The sequence below is a fragment of the Diabrotica undecimpunctata genome, chromosome 8, assembly GCF_040954645.1.
Source record: "Diabrotica undecimpunctata isolate CICGRU chromosome 8, icDiaUnde3, whole genome shotgun sequence".
Taxonomy (NCBI): Eukaryota; Metazoa; Arthropoda; class Insecta; order Coleoptera; family Chrysomelidae; genus Diabrotica; species Diabrotica undecimpunctata.
Genome location: NC_092810.1, coordinates 994265 through 1011917, shown reverse-complemented (window position 1 = coordinate 1011917; position 17653 = coordinate 994265). Strand labels below are relative to the sequence as shown.

The 17653-nt window shown below is 34.1% G+C and overlaps 1 protein-coding gene across 1 annotated transcript in view; it reads right to left on the bottom strand.

Moving 5' to 3' along the window:
- The window catches only part of faf (ubiquitin carboxyl-terminal hydrolase-like faf), a 37097-nt gene that overhangs the window by 4954 nt on the left and 14490 nt on the right, over positions 1 to 17653 (bottom strand). Inside the window, 11 exon segments of the mRNA XM_072541792.1 lie at positions 4289 to 4580; positions 4689 to 4844; positions 4847 to 4917; positions 7916 to 8198; positions 8312 to 8652; positions 8733 to 9021; positions 9098 to 9379; positions 12149 to 12475; positions 12541 to 12795; positions 12858 to 13238; positions 13501 to 13849. Coding sequence (XP_072397893.1) covers positions 4289 to 4580; positions 4689 to 4844; positions 4847 to 4917; positions 7916 to 8198; positions 8312 to 8652; positions 8733 to 9021; positions 9098 to 9379; positions 12149 to 12475; positions 12541 to 12795; positions 12858 to 13238; positions 13501 to 13849 — 3026 coding nt within the window.

The window sequence follows — 17653 nt, the reverse complement described above, 5'->3', positions numbered from 1 at the left end:
CGACATCGTCTCTCCAGGATCGTCTTGGTCTACCTTGTTTTCTTCTAGTTGGCGGAGTCCATTCTTCTATTTTTTTTGGCCATCTATTTTCAGGCATTCTCTGAAGGTGTCCATACCAGTTAAGTCTTTTGGCTTCGATTGTGTCTATTATGTCTAGATTGATTTCCATTTCTCTCCGAATATCTTCGTTTCTCACCCTATCAAGTCTAGTGAGCTGGCAACATCGTCTCCAGTAGTTCATTTCCATGGCCTTAATTTTTGATTTGTTTCGTTGGTTTATTTCCCAGAGTTCGGCGCCGTACAGCCCAATACTTTCTATTATTGTTTTATAGATTCTTCTTTTATTTTCTTTTGTTATTTTTTTATTCCATAATAGTCCGTCTAGCTGTCTGGTGGCCGATCTTGCTTGGCCAATCCTGGAGTGTATTTCTTCGCTACTTCCTGCTTTTGATGTTATTTGGACTCCCAAGTATTTGAAATTGTCTGTTGGTTTTATAGTTCCCATTTCGATTTGTAGGCTTTCTGGTTTTTCTCCTACAACTAAGTACTCAGTTTTTTGTATATTAATTGTGAGGCCCCATTTGGTATACTCATCTTCCAGTTTTCTAAGCATGTAGCCTACATCACTCTCGTCTTCAGCTAGAATGGCTTGGTCGTCAGCGAAGTGTATCGTGTATAATCTATCATCTCCGATTGGGATGCCCATATTGCAGCACTTTCTTCTCCACACTGAGAGTGCCTCATTTAGATATATTTTGAAGAGTGTAGGTGCTATGCAGCAGCCTTGCTTAAGGCCCTTACTAATAGGAATTTCTCTAGTTAATCTATTTCCAGTTTTAATGTTTGCCGTCATATTTCTGTAGAGTTGTTGTACTGCTTGTACTGCTGTACTACTGCTTGTACTAGTTCCTAATACTGCTTGTACTACTTCCATGAGTTGTTGTACTGCTTGTTCAAAATAATCTATCTTATAAAAGCTTATCAGCTTTCTACAGACTATTTAGTTGTTTTGGCATAACACAATCACAATACGCAACAATAATTAGTTTTTAAAGCTATTAATCTAAACTTAATATGTATTTATAAATACAATTCATTAATATATAATATATTATGATCAAATTGTGTAAGAAATCAAAACATAAACAAAATTCTTACTCTAAAAAAGCGGCAACACTTTAAACAATTTTGCCACACGCTGAACTGTCAAAAAATTTGAAGTATAGTTCGTCCCAAACCCTTCTTTCAGTGCGTCATAGTTGATCGAATTCTCTCTAACACATTAAGCTAGAAGTGACAGAAAAAAACGTGAGTATGTGATTATTATACATAGAACTTAGAAAATGATTTATCGTAAGCTAATTCTACTTACGGATGTATAATTGGTTTTAGTTTAGAATACGCTAAATAAATATCCAATCAATGATGCATAAATATAATTTGATGCAGATTGTCTCGATCGTGACAGTACTTTCACAATGTCAACTGATAAAATGATAATTGTCATTCCAGGTTAGTATTTTCAGACTTTTCACAGTGAAAATTTAATTTTGTATTTATTTATTGTATAATAAAAATATTTTAAATATGCCGAGATATATCGAGAATGAACAAAGACTAATATTAAAATTATTAAATTAATATCAATTAGAAAAAGACAGATTACGATCCTGCAACTGTCAAATTTAACTAGAATGCCATGCAATAATTCTCGACATTCTTAAAATCCTATTATGACGTCAAAATTAGTGACGCACTGAAAGAAGGGTTTGGGACAGACTGTATTCCCATATCAGTTGCGTACAATTGTCTAATATATTTAATTAAAATTATTATTTTGTGGAATATTAGACTTAAAGAGTTATTTCAAAAAATTTATATTATTAATAATAACAAATGTTTTTGGTTATTTAATCAATATAATTCTAAAATTCCCAATATAATGATGATTACATTTTTCTGATTATTATACCATGTTGACTATGAAAGATCGAGCAGTTCCGTATCGGTTTCGTATTATTAACTGTGTTAGGAAAATTTGAACTCTAAGGTTGACGTTCTGGAAATTTTAAATATAAGTGACGTCACTTTATATAAATTGTGACGTGCACGCATTTTTATATGAAAAATATTATAGTACAATGTTAGTCAAAAGTCCGTTCTCCCCCTCGTATCTTTTGAACGGTTATTGTTATAATAGTGAATCTTGGAGGGAGTTAATAAACAGACGTAGGCTTCTCAACTAGTCATAACAGGTAACGTAATAGTGACAGATGACCCTGTGACAGATAATTTTAAATGGGACCTTATGGCAAGTGATACCTCATTTGAAAGGTATTGAAAATACATTCAGTCATAATAATTTTGTTTGAGTTTAAGCTCATTTTGATGAATAAATTAAATAAATACTAAAATTGTAGCTTCTCATTTAATTGATAAATATTTAACAACCAGTTCTTATAGTAGTGTTCAAAATGTGCTCCATCTACTTCCTAAGAGTAATGCATCCTATTTCTAAACTGTTGCCGTACTCGTTCAAATATTTCGGGGGAATTTGCCCTACATTCTTCAACAATTCGTTGTTTCAAAATGTCAATAACGTCGGGTGCTGCAGCGTAAACTTTAGATTTCAAGTATCCCCACAGAAAAAAAATCTAATGGTATGAGGTCCGGTGACCGAGCTGGCCATTCTATCATACCTCGTCGTCCAATCCACCTACCACGACATTCCTCATCTAGGTAACGTCTTACTGCACCATAATGGTCTGCAGGAGCACCATCTTGTTGAAATGTTATTTCGAAGTTGCCGAATAATCTGGATTATTCTCCAGAATTTCAAGTATTTAGGTTCAACTGCTTTTTTTGACATCTCCAGATACACTTCACTAATTAAGTTAGTATTGAGAAAAACAGGCCCAACTATGTGGTTTCCCAAAATACCTGCCCAAACATTTTTTTTTGGAAATTGAATAGTTATGTGTTTCACGAAAGACGTGAGGATTAGTGTCACTCCAATACCTCACATTGTGTGTGGTAACATTTCCATTGAGAGAAAAAGTACTTTCGTCACTAAAACAAATTGCTTTTATGTAATCGAGCTGTTGGTTAATTGTATTGGACATATTTTCACAGAATTCTAATCTTCGGTCGGGGTCATCATCTGAAAGTTGGTGCACAATTTTGAATTTGTATGGATGAAATTTGTTTTCAGCCAACACTCGGTGTACTGTCCTTTGACTGATTCCATAGATAGATGCAACTTGGGCTGTAGAATAAATAGGGTTCACTAACATTTCTGATATTATGTCAATTTTTTTGTCATCACTAATTGTTGGTCGACCAGATCGTTTGACATCTTGAACACTACCTGTTTGTTTAAACTTCTGAAGAAGCTTCCTCAAATAAGCTCTCGATGTAGGGCGATCGGGATACCTCTCATTAAAAAGACGTTCCGCTGCATGGAAATTATTTCCACATTCACCAATTATTAACACAGCTATTACTTTGCCGGCTACAGTACGTACCATTCTGCCTTTGTAAAAATTTAAAACGTCTCGTTAAACAATAATTAAACCAAATACTAACCAGAGGCGGAGGTTTTAATATTCATTAATTAAACGGGAAAATACAATTTTAGTATTTATTTAATTTATTCATCAAAATGAGCTTAAACTCAAATAAAATTAGTAGGACATAATGACGATATTAGATTTTTATTTCGATGCAGGGCAGTGGCAAGCTGCTTATACGTATTTCAACCTCTTTAGGTCTCATCAGAGCGGCATATGCTGCTCTGATGAGAGAAGGACGTTATGACATTCTCAAAATTAACCAAAAGTCACCATTATCCGATCTGTATACAGTTAAAATATTGGCTTTTATTGAATGTACATAAATTGCACAAAACTCTGAACATTCTATTCATTTAGATTACCAGAAGAATACATAAGATTTACTTTTACATAAATTGCAATTCCGCCTTGTTTCTTTTTTATCCCACAAAAGAAATTAGCTAATGAAAAGCCGAAGATGCTAATTAATTTTAAATTTTCTTCATTTTACCAGTGTGCCGAAAATACATATTTTTGATTCGCAAGAAAAGCATTGATCATATCGACTTTATTTGAAATACACTGCAAATAGAGAGTCAAATATAGTTCGACGTATAATTCAACAATTATGATCACAATAATTACTATAAATATTTCAGATCCGGCTCGAACGACCAATTTTAGGATGAAAAACACAGACAATTATAAAACTCTACATGAACGAATGAAACACTTACCTTTCAAGAAAATATCCATTGGAGCTTTCGTTACTTTGTGCCGGAGGCGACCAAGTGTTGTAGGAGTACTGTGCGTTCGGGGGGTACTTCCTCTCCAGCTCGTCCTGTAGCCAAGCTACCGCGGAAGTCCACGATCGCCTCACTTCTGCCTGTCGCAACAGCATAGCTTGAGCCGCCGCCGAACGGCTGAACAACGCCACCATGCACTTGATGCACTGGTACGCCCTCTTTTGGTAGTGATTCTTGGCACGGACGATGGTTTCCAGAAGACCTTCGCGCTCTTCCGGAACACCTACAAAATATTCACAACTTGAACTGTATCTAAAAACTTATTTTATAAGGAAATTATTGCTAAATGTATAAAATCATCATGTAGTCGACTAGTATGTGTGCCTCTTACCTTTAATAGCGTTATGTATTCTATGATTCTGCCAGGAATCTTCTATTAACAAAATTGACAATAATATCTCTATGTGGTGTCTAAGTTCTTGGCAATAGGCGTAGGCGATCTGCCACAGGAGCTCCGATAGTACCGTCCTGGAGAAATGAGGATTTTCCACGAACAGAACTGCAAGAATTTGATAGCGTCCTCTGTCAGATTCGTGTCTTCGATCACTTTCTTGACGTATCTGCAGAAAAGGTGTATTTGTTTTATAATAGTTGACGTTTTTATGGCAATACTGTTATATAAAATACTGAAATATAAAGGTAAACCGGCGGCAAATAAAGTAAATAAGATCATTCTAGTAGACCCATAGATATATTTAAGCTACTTCTTTAACTTGCCAGGATCCACTAAAATATACACCAACACGTCCTTGAAAGAGGTCTAATATGGTTTGGCAACTCAGTTTTCCAATCATTTATATAAAAAATACATAAATAGGAAAAAAAGTGCTTTAAAAACTTTTCAAATTTTCCGAAATAAAGAAATTGTACTTTATTAAGAGCTTATGTTATAATCGGCAAAATGGTGTTAGTGTTTAATTTTCACTTAAGGTAGTACTAGTGCCATCGATGAGATGATAGTTACAATGAGAATAAAAATAAAGAAGACTACAAACACAAAATAGAACGGAATAATGCAAAATAATAGACCAGTATAAGGAGTATGTACAGAAGCAGTTGTAGATAAGAGGGCCAACAGATGCACATGAAGCCACAAGAGAAACACATGGAAAAGTCTCAAAAAACACTTATAGAAGCAGAAGCTCAAACAGGGAGACTAAAAAACATAAAAGAAAGCCCTGAATGACAGACAAGATCTTGAAATTGATGGAAGAAAGAATCCTAGAAAGAAACAAAAATCACCAGGCATATTTAAGTCTCAACGGAGAAACTGAGAAACACATATAGATAGTAAAGGAACAATGGCTGAACGAGAGTTGCAAAGAGATAGGAACACCTTCAGCAAGACCCCAAAATGACTCTATAATGTAAAGATACCTTCTAAAATTATTTGCTGACAACAGACTAGATGGCCAGTCAACCAATAGAAAAAGGAGACAATCTCCCCATATTGACAGCAGAAGTTGTATGCGCTATAAAAGAAATAAAGTACAACAGATCTGGAGAATAGTTGTAGTGGCAGAACACTTACAGCACAAATAACTACAAATAACAAGAACACTTTCACGGGACTGGCTAACTTGGTAAATGTTGCTAAAAGTGTTTAATGAGCATCCCTTTCTATCTACAGCAAAATAAAAAGACAAATTGATAATATCAACTCTCATTTTTATTATTTGTTTGTTTTCTGATCCTCGCAAATACGAGAGTGTTTCTTTTATCATCAGCACACAATTCTTTCACTATATGAAGGTATTGGTAGTTTTTTTTTTAACTTTTAACAGATATTTGCACTGTCTCTTTCACTGCCAGCCCTTTATTTCACTATTAGCTGATAATTACACTGTTTATTTCACGATCAGCATAGAGTTACTACATTTCACTCAAAATCAGCATAATTACTTCTTTATTTCACAATCTGCAAATAGTTCTCATGTTTATTTCATTTTCAACACATAATTTCACGGATAATTCACTATCAGCCGATAATTGCACTATTTATTTCATTGTCAACCGATAATTACACTGTTTATTTCACAATCAGCACAATTACTATTTTTATTTCACAACCAGCAAATAGTTCCCGTGTTTGTATCATTTTCAACACATAATTTCACTGATAACTCACTATCAGACGATAATTGCACTATTTCTTTCACTTTCAACCTATATTTACAATATTTCTTTCACTTTCAACCGACAATTACACTGTTTATTTCACGATCAGCATAGAGTTAATACATTTCGCTCAAAATCAGCATAATTATTACTTTAGTTCACAATCTGCAAATAGTTCTCGTGTTTATTTCATTTTCAATATGATAATTCACGATCAGCCGATAATTGCACTATTTCTTTCACTTTCAACCTCTATTTACAATATTTCTTTCACTTTCAACGATAATTACACTGTTTATTTCATAATCAGCGTAATTACTATTTTTATTTCACAACCAGCAAATAGTTCCCGTGTTTATTTCATTTTCAACACATAATCTCACTGACAATTCACTATCAGCCGATAATTGTACTATTTATTTCATTTTCAACCGATAATTTTACTGTTTATTTCACAATCAGCATAGTTACTATTTTTATTTCACAACCAGCAAATAGTTCCCGTGTTTGTATCATTTTCAACACATAATTTCACTGATAACTCACTATCAGACGATAATTGCACTATTTCTTTCACTTTCAACCTATATTTACAATATTTCTTTCACTTTCAATAAACAATTACACTGTTTATTTCACTATTAGCATATAATTACTACATTTCATTCAAAATCAGCATAATTACTATTTTTATTTCACAACCAGCAAATAGTTCCCGTGTTTGTTTCATTTTCAATACATAATTTCACTGATAATTCACTTTATTTCACAATTAGCAAATAGTTTTGTTTTATCAAATATAGTTTTAGCAAATCTATGTTTATTTCATTTTCAACACATGATTTCACTGATAATTCACTATCAGCCGATAATCGCACTATTTCTTTCACTTTTAATCTAAATTTACAATATTCCTTTCACTTTCAACCGATAATTACACTGTTTATTTCGTTTTAAGCATAGAATTACTACCTATCTTTCACAATCAACATAATTACTACTGTTTATTTCGCAATTCGTAAATAGTTCCCGTTTCTTTCACTTTAAACACTTAATTTCAATGATAATTTACTATTAGATGATAATTGCACTATTTATTTCACTATCAGCCTATAATTAGACTATTTCTTTCACTATCAGCAGACAAGTGATCCGTTTCTTCCACTATCAGAAAATAATTGTAGTTACTTTCACTATCGGCAAATAATTACGTTTCCTTTCCTATAGACATATAATTGCAGGATTTCTTCTTCTTCCTTTCACTAACAGAACTAATATCAAGAATAATTTCCATTTAAATGTAATATTTTTCTCATTTATAAGGAGTAAATTGCACCTGATTATCAAAAATGGAACTAAAGTTCATAATTTTCTCTTTTCTAGTAGTTTATATTAATTGATGAGGTTTAAATACTAAGAATACAATAATTTCATACTCACACATTCCTGTTGAAGAGGATTTCGGCGGCAGGCGAGGAAATCGGCATGATATACTCCGGTATGGTGGGATCTTTGTAGGGATTGGGTAAAACTGGACCGTTGGTACTGTTCTGGCACTTACTGCTTACATCACAGCATCGAATTAAACAAGCGACTAATTGATTAAGTTTTCCTAATTCGGTGAATTGATATTTTATGGCTGGTCCGGGACCTTCGTCTAGGGCGACCATCATGAAGGTCGCCGGCACGTTCATCCTCAGCAACTGAGTCTTTTCTTGAATACCTAGATCAAGAGAATATTTCATAAATCGATTTAATTATCGAAAAGTTTATCAATCCAATATGGAAACACAATTTGTGATTGCCAAAGTTTTAAAACTTATGTTTAAACTTTACCTTGATTGGCGTACATGTGAAACACGGTACAGTAGTGCGGCAAATGCCGCCCGTGTTCGCTGACTTCCCTCTGCAGCAGGCTGAGCAACGCCCACAGAATGTGATCGCTCAAAGAGCCGGTGGCGGTGCTGTTGAGGGCTGCCGGCGAAGCCGACGGCCCGTCGTTGATGGAGAAGTGCGCGAGCAACACCACGATCTTGATGAATGCCGAACGGACTTCGTTGCTAGGACAACTCAGCAGGTATTCGCAGAAACGGCTCATGTGCTCGAAGAGCATGTTGTGTGCGAACCAGGAACGTATCACAGGCGAGGTGCGCAGGTGCAAACATAGGACGTCACACCTGGAAAGAATACGTGAACATACTTATCTAATATACTCAATTCAATAAATATGATCGATAATAATCAAAAAACGACTTACCATTCCATGGCAGGTCCTCGTAGATTCTTCTTCGTATGCCACCCAGTATGAAAAAGGAATTTGCTGACTAGTTGAACACTGAGTAGATACTGTTGTTCTAATTGATCGTTCGGCAACGGTTGACTAAGCCTAGTATTGCCCTGAGCTGAACTCGTCGCCAATTTTCTGATGAACGTGAAATATTCCAAAGAAAATTGACTCCTATGGTGTAGAAATTTGATATTTTGCTTTCTTATACTGTTTTCTATGGCTACCGGCATCTTGAGATGTGTTTCTTTTCTCGTACCGGCTACACAACACAAAATATCATCAAAAGGCAGTTCTCAACGCTATGTAAATCGTAAATTTATGAAAAGAATACTTACAAATCGTCAATTGGTTCATCATCTTCAAGGCACTCTCTTCCTCGACATCATGCCTGGTATAAAACAGCATATACGCGTTCCACCATCTCTTCTGTCTCCTATACGTAGTCCTCTTCAACATGGGATCGAAAACTTCACCCATATAATCGCCGCCGAAGCATTGCACCTTCATTTCTTCGTCTTCGCCCATTCGACACTCCGACACGTCGCCGTCATCGAATTTGTACCATCTGACTTCTCCTGAGGGATCTCTACTTCTAATATACGAATAATAATGTCCACCTAGAATGATTTTTTGTTAATATTGTAAGAGATAATAAGCGTGTGCGATGTCGACGTAGAATAAATGCTGAATGATCGAATCGGACACCACAATAAAAAAAGAAGATTCAAATCGATTCGACGACAAATTTAAAATTGTGTAAAGTCGCTTTCAGATGGCAGTAACAGTGGATGACGAAAAAATTAATTTTTTAAATAAAGTTTTTATTCAATTGCAGTTGATAGAAAATAGGAGCTTAGTCAGCTTTTCCTGTCTACACTTGCTTTACAGATTGTGAAATAATAACAACAATTATGCTAATTGTGAAAGACATAGTAATTATATGCTGATAGTGCAAGAAACGGCGTAATTATCGGCTTATAGTAAAAGAAATGGTGCTATTATCAACTGATAGTGAATTATCGGTCAAATTAAATGTTTTAAGTGAAAGAAACACGAGAACTATTTGTTAACTGTGAAAAAAAAAAAATAGTAATTATGCCGATAGTGAATTAACAGTGAAATTATATGTTGCAAATAAAAAACGCGGGAACTATTTGCCGATTGTGGAGTAAAAATATTATGCTAATTGTGAAAGAAAAGTAGTAATTTTATGCTGACAGTGAAAGAAACGGTGTAATAATCGGTTGATATTGAAAGAAATAGTGTAATTATCAGTTGATAGTGAATTATCGGTAAAATTATATGTTAAATGAAAGAAACACGGGAGTCATTTGTTGATTGTGAAATAATAATAATAGCAATTATGCTAATTGTGAAAGAAAGATAGTAATTCTGTGCTGGTAGTGAAAGAAACAGTGTAATTATCGGCTGAGAGTGAAAGAAATAGTGTAATTATCAGCAGATAGTGAATTATCGGTGAAATTATACGTTGAAAATGAAAGAAACACGGCAAATATTTGTTGTTTGTGAAATAATAATAGCGATTATGCTAATTGTGAAAGAAAGATAGTAATTCTGTGCTGGTAGTGAAAGAAACAGTGTAATTATCGGCTGAGAGTGAAAGAAATAGTGTAATTATCAGCAGATAGTGAATTATCGGTGAAATTATAGTTGAAAATGAAAGAAACACAGGAACTTTTTGCTAATTGTGAAATAAAACTAGTAATTATGGTGACTGTTGAAGAAAGTCAGTAATTATATACTGATAATGAAAAAAATAGTGCAATTATAGACTAATAGTGAAATAAATAGTGTAATAATCAACTGATAGTGAATTATCAGTGAAATTATTGTTGAAAATGATAGAAACACGGCAAATATTTGTTGATTGTGAAATAATAATAGTGATTATGCTAATTGTGAAAGAAAGATAGTAATTCTGGGCTGGTAGTGAAAGAAACAGTGTAATTATCGGCTGAGAGTGAAAGAAATAGTGTAATTATCAGCAGATAGTGAATTATTTTTGAAATTATAGTTGAAAATGAAAGAAACACAGGAACTTTTTGCTAATTGTGAAATAAAACTAGTAATTATGGTGACTGTTGAAGAAAGTCAGTAATTATATACTGATAATGAAAAAAATAGTGCAATTATAGACTAATAGTGAAATAAATAGTGTAATAATCAACTGATAGTGAATTATCAGTGAAATTATTGTTGAAAAAGATAGAAACACGGCAAATATTTGTTGATTGTGAAATAAAGAAGTAATTCTTGGCTGGTAATAAAAGAAACAGTGTAATTATTAGCTGATAGTGAAAGAAATAGTGTAATTATCAGCAGATAGTGAATTATCGGGGACATTATATGTTAAAAATGAAAGAAACACGGAAATCATTTGCTGGTTGTAAAATAAAAATAGTAATTATGATGATTGTTAAAAGAAAGGTGGTATTTCTATACTGATAGTGAAAGAAATGGTGTAATTATAGACTGATAGTGAAATAAATAGTGTAATTATCAACGAATAGTAAATTATCAATGAATATAATATTGAAAATAAAAGAAACACAGCAAATATTTGTTGATTGTGAAAGAAAGATAGTAATTCTGGGCTGGTAGTGAAAGAAACAGTGTACTTATCGGTTGCTAGTGAAAAAAATATTGTAATTATCGGCAGACAGTGAAAGAAATAGTGTAATTATCAGGTGATAGTGAATTATCGGTGAAATTATATGTTGAAAATTAAAGAAACACGGGAATCATTTCCTAGTTGCGAAATAAAAATAGTAATTATGGTGATTGTTAAAGAAAGTTAGTATTTCAATGCTGATAGTGAAAGAAATAGTGCAATTATAGAATGACAGTGAAATTATATGTTGAAAATGAAAGAAACGCGGCAAATATTTGTTGATTGTGAAATAATAACAGCAATTATGAATGATAGTAATTATATGCTGATAGTGTAAGAAATAGCGCAATTATTGGTTGATAATGATAGAAACAGTGTAATTATCGGTTGATAGTGAAAGGAATAGTGCAATTATCAGTGAAATTATATACTGAAAATAAAAGAAACGGGGCAAACATTTGCAAAATTGCAGATGAATGGATGCAGACGCGAGAAAAAGGTGTCTAGAGGTTTCTACAACAAAACAGGTCTAGACAAGAAAAATCAGGATTAATGGTTGCATGTGTTTGCACAGGTGGCCTGTCATAACATATCTAGTGAGGAAAACGCTGATTGCGACTACAATACTGTGGAAAGTCATAAAGAATGATGAAAAATGTTCACTTTTAGAGTATTCATCAAAACATGTGAGAACTATTACGATAAACTGTCAAAAAATTGATCATTCACATTAAAAAACTTCGTAAAGACTTACCTGAAGCTTGCCCAGAATGGACGACGATACCAGATAGACGATACTTGGTACAGACCTCGGTGGAGGTAGGATGAAGATCACAGTCTATTATTTCCCCTTCGATTTTGGCCAAACCGGACACAGTGTACGGTTCCATATCGAGTTCACGCGGAAACTCGAAGTAATCGTTGAATTTGATCGCGCATACCCGTTCGAAATCATATTCGAACCGTTTCAATTGGATACCTAGAATAGGGGGAAGTTTTTTCACGCACAATCGTTTAACAGTCACTACTTTCTTCGCGCATTTTTCACAGTGGTAAGCGTCGGCGCCTTCCAATAATTCACCTGCAACACAACAAAACAAACGCTACTTTATAGATTTGCTTGCACACTCACAAAAAAAGCCTTACCTTTGACATATTGCTCCATCGAATCCGGCAAACTACTGTGGTTCCTAATATCTACACTAATCACACTAAACGGTTCTTCTTTGGAATAACGATGAGGACAGCCTTTGCAGATCTTCTGATCGGAGTAGGAACCTCCAAGGATTTTCGACATGATCTGCTCGTGTCCCAATGTTTTTAAAGCTTCGTCCAGGCTCTCCACTAGAGACATAAAGAACTCCACGGCATCCTGCTGCTCTCTCAAATTCACAGGCTCGCCTAAACTCAACAATAATCATATAAAACTCGTTTTCGTAATAAAAATCAATGTTATCGCTTACCCTGAAGTTTGAAATGTCTCCACAGTCCCCTAGGCACGTAATATTGAAGACGAGAACAGGCCAAATGGCCGAAAATAGCCTGGACCTGCTTCAAAATCCCAACATTGTAGTCCTTCCTATTATCGTCCAAACTATTCCTATCGTCAGTGCAATCCACGTCCATATCCAGTCTCTCTTCGCCGGTGAAATCCTCGTTGGGGTCCGTAGCTGCTCCTTCTGCTGCCAAAATGCCTTCTTTAATACTGTCGACCATATAGAGCTGCTGCAAGACCGAGTTCATGTAACAAGTAGCTCCGGCGTTCTTCAAACCTACGAAACCTTGGAATGGACGCGGCCCTACTGCTGGAAGGTAGTCCCATTCCGAGATTGCAGTGTCAGGATCTAAGAAGAGACGGAATCAAAACATTAACTTACAAAAAAGATAAAGGGGACTGCTAAAAAATTTGTATTGACACAAAACTATTTTTGATCATTCTCCTCATCCACCTGAAATGACACAATGTGATTTTTATCTGTTCCCAGAGAGTTTGAAGCGTAAATTGGGTTGGTGGTATGCAGGAATTCACGTACGAGATCCCAAAAATACGTAAAAATTAAATATGTTATGTATTTATCTGTTATTTGTCAAGATTCTGTTACTTACCGTTGTAAAACATCTCCGTGAGCATATTAACGAGCTGTTTATAGTTCTGTACGCAGTTCATGCACAGCGACACCAACAGATCGAAAGCTGCGGCCTGAGTTTGGGGCGTATCACAAATAGGAATGGCCGGGTCTTCGCCCAACTGACCCGTTTTGTGTAATCTCAACATTAACTTGCTTGCGGGAAACAGGAAGTCTTCGAGCAATTCCTTAATCAGACTGCCGGATTCAGCACTACCCAGTTCGCACTTCTGCTCTGAGGAGATCAGCAAAAGGAGCTCTTTGGCGAGAAGGAGATGACCTTCGATCAGTACTTCGTGTTTGTCTCTGGCTTTCCGTAACCATGCGACCTAAACGACGATTAACTTATCATTAAGAGTCATACAGTTCAAAATAACAACTATAGTAATGTAATATATATAAGGCACAAAAAACTGAGTATAACTAAAATAAATGCGAACTGAATACAAATTAAATCAAAGAACAAAGAGAAAAAGTCTAAAAGACACCGAAACAAACACGGAAATGGACAAAAACAATAAAGAAGTAAAGAATAAAACAGCGTAAAGAATATAAGAAAAAAAAGATGGAAGGAAAGCAAAGAGAAAGGGGAGAAGACATGAAAACACAAAAAACAAAATGTATAAATACGAAAAATGAAAAAGAAACACAAATAAACTATACGAAAAAAGGGGACCAGCCAAAAAGAGACCGCAATAAACAAGGAAATGAACAAAAATAATAGAGAAACAAAGAAAAGAAAGAATATGAGTAAAGAAAATAGAAAGAACCCAATAAGAAAAGAAAAAAAGGAGTAAAAGACAAAGTGAGATCGAAATAAAGAGAAAAATTAGCAAAAATAAATAATAAAGAGTAAAGAATATAATATATATAGACGTAGAAGGAAACCAAAGAGAAAAGAGAGAAAGCATACAATAAATAAAAAATTTTGTATAAATACAAAAAATACGAAAGCAACATAAATAAAAATACAAAAATAAAAGAAGTCATAAAGAAAACGAAATAAACACGGAAATAAGCAAAAATAATTAAAAATAAACATAACAGAAAATAATAAAGAAAGTAGAAGAATACCCAAAAAGAAAGGTGAAAAGTTTCGGACTGGAAAAAAGTTATTTATAAAAACCATAGGAAATAATTTAATTGAAGGAGGAAATGAAGAAGTGAGACCGAAACGGGGGAAATTAAATAGGGATAAATAACAAAACAATCGTTAATTGAAAGGACGAAATAGATATATAAATAGATAGTTTATTGACAATTTTTAAATAAGTCACTTATGTATACATAGGAAATAACTAAAAAAAACAATTCAGTTAGGTGTAAAATAGTTTTCATAAAAACGACCATACTAGGAGCTCAAACAAACAAATTCCTGTATACTATAGAAACAGTGTTCCAGTTCAGGTTTAAAAAATAATTAAACAGATTATAATCTATTGTATTGGGTTAAACACACAATCTGGAATATGGTATAATGATATGACTTTTGTTTCTTGTATTGTACTGATGTTGATCAGCATGTGTTTTTACATCTTGTATATTATTATGAACAGTTAACAAACAGTTCCAGGATATACCAGGAACCAGATATCGTAAAACACAAAGATAGGACGTCTGAGGTGGGTAGGCCATGTAATGCGGATGGAGCAAACCGACCCAGCTAGAAAAACGCTCCTTGATAGACCTATTGGTCAAAGAAGAAGAGGAAGACCCAGAACAAGATTCCTAGATAACATAGACCAAGATATGAGAAATATGGAAATACATGCTTGGCGGAGGAAGGCGATGGATAGGGACGACTGGAGAAAAATTCTTGGGGAGGCTAGGATCCACACAGGGTTGTAAAGCCAAAATGATGATGATGATGTTAACAAACTTTCAAATATATATATTGAAGGTAAAGGAAGAATGCCATAGGCTTTGCAGCTGGCGCGATATTCTGCTGAGTCAATCAATTGGATTGCTGCTTTTTCAAAAGTGAAAATTTTATATGCATAGGACGAGTTTCCCCAAAGAATTATGCAATATATCAGGATACTATGAACCATTCCAAAATAAACTGACCTAAGAATATCTCGCCAATCTGCGCATGGCAAAAATCTGTGAGACGAGCTCCTTACACAATTCTTCAATTCAGTTCAGCCTTGTATCCATAGTAACACCTAGTAACTTTACTGGTTCAGACGGTTTAACCCATCTATCGGAACTAAGTACTATCGTCTGGGTTTTCTGCTCGTTTAACTTAAGTTTTATTACAGTTAAACCAGGATTTAGATTTATCTAATATTTCCTGACTGTAATCAGTTTTACCTCTACATAATAAGGTTGTGTCATCTCCAAAAAGAACACAGTTGGTGTTTTCCAACGCACTTGGTAAATAGTTTATATATATCAAGAATAGCAGAGGTCCCAAAACTGATCCTTGTGGTACTGTGGTTGAAACTGGTAGAGGATTAGATTCTTGATTATTAAATGTAACAATCTGTGTTCTTCCTGTAAGATATGATTTTAAAAGGTCGTGTATGGTACCCCTTATTCCATAGTACTCCAATTTTATCAATAGTGTTTAAATACCCACACAATCGGAAGCTTTTGTAAGGTCACGCATTAATCCATTAGAAGGTTCACCTGCATCAAGACCGTAAACAATGTTCTATTACTTCTAATAAAGCTTTAGTTGTTGAGTATTTTTTTCTAAATCCAAATTGAGAGCTAGATATAATTGATTTGTTATCCAAATAATTTGTTATACCATCTTTAATTAGGATTTCAAAAATTTTACTTATTATTGGTACTATGGTAATAGGTCTGTAATTGTCTGGAGCATTTTTATTTCCTTTTTTATAAGTGGCCAGTAACCCTCGTTAATACATTTGTTAAATATTATTGTGTGTGGTTCAATAATTATATCTAGAGATGCCGTAATAATTTTACTGTTAAAACCATAGTAGTCAACACATGAGGAATTTTTTAATTTGTGAATGCATTCTTTCACATCAGATGCTACTATTGTAGTGATGGGAAGACCTGGTTCGTTTCGGTGACCCGGTTCTTCCAGGTCGTTCATTAAAATGATCCGTTCATAAAGATCCGTTCATATGAACGATTAATTAAATTTTTTGTGTAAAGGTCAAGTGTGTAGAGTTTAATATTGATGTTTATGAATCTTTGTGAGAGTATATGAATTAATGATAATGCGGGACCCGTTCATAGAAATTGGTTCATTAGAACGACTTTCCCTCAACTAATCATCCAGGGAAAGATTGAAGGCAAGAGAGGAGTAAAGTTCATTCGTTTACCAAATTCCCATCAGTAAACATGAGCACGTGTTGATATTCGCCGTCTCATTCGTCAAGAGGCTATTAAATATAATTTATTACCTTAAGCGAGACAGATTCTTATGTTACAGATCCCAACTTGCCATCATCTTAAATTCAAATCGTGTTGATTTTTAAGTTAATATATTGTGTTATATTTATGTTATAGTTATTGTTAAGTTATTTACTTGTCGTGTTATTTTTTAGAGTTTAGTTTAATTGTGATATAATGATTAAATTTCAAGAAATTCTTACACTAACAGTTTCAAAAGTAAATATTTTTAGAAATCATATGATACATAGGTCGTACATCAGTACGACCCTGTTTGACTTACACGTGGTTCTATTGACGATTGGGAATTTGTAAAATGAAAAATGAATACGGTATAGGTCGCAAACAAATGTCGTGGCTATGGAACATAAAGAACTGGACAGGCATAAATAACACTGGCGATCTTTTGCATGCCGCAAAAGACAGACGTCTGGCTTTAAGATAATTCGCCAACGCACTATAGGTGCACGGCACTATAAGAAGAAGAATGACTTTAATTATATTGTTGTTTACGTGTAGAATTCGATACTGTTACTATAAATTTAAGAATGAAATATAGTTTTATTATTAAGATTTAAATTAAGATTTGTATTTCTCAAATCATCTTCAGAAATCATTAAAATATAAAAAAAAATACTTGAAATTATTGATTTTTGATTTTATTTCCTACAAATTTTAAACAGAACAGACTACGGGACTATTGACTCCACAATTCGAATGTATATAATTTTACAGTTTTGCAGCTTAAGGGTTTCGCCGTT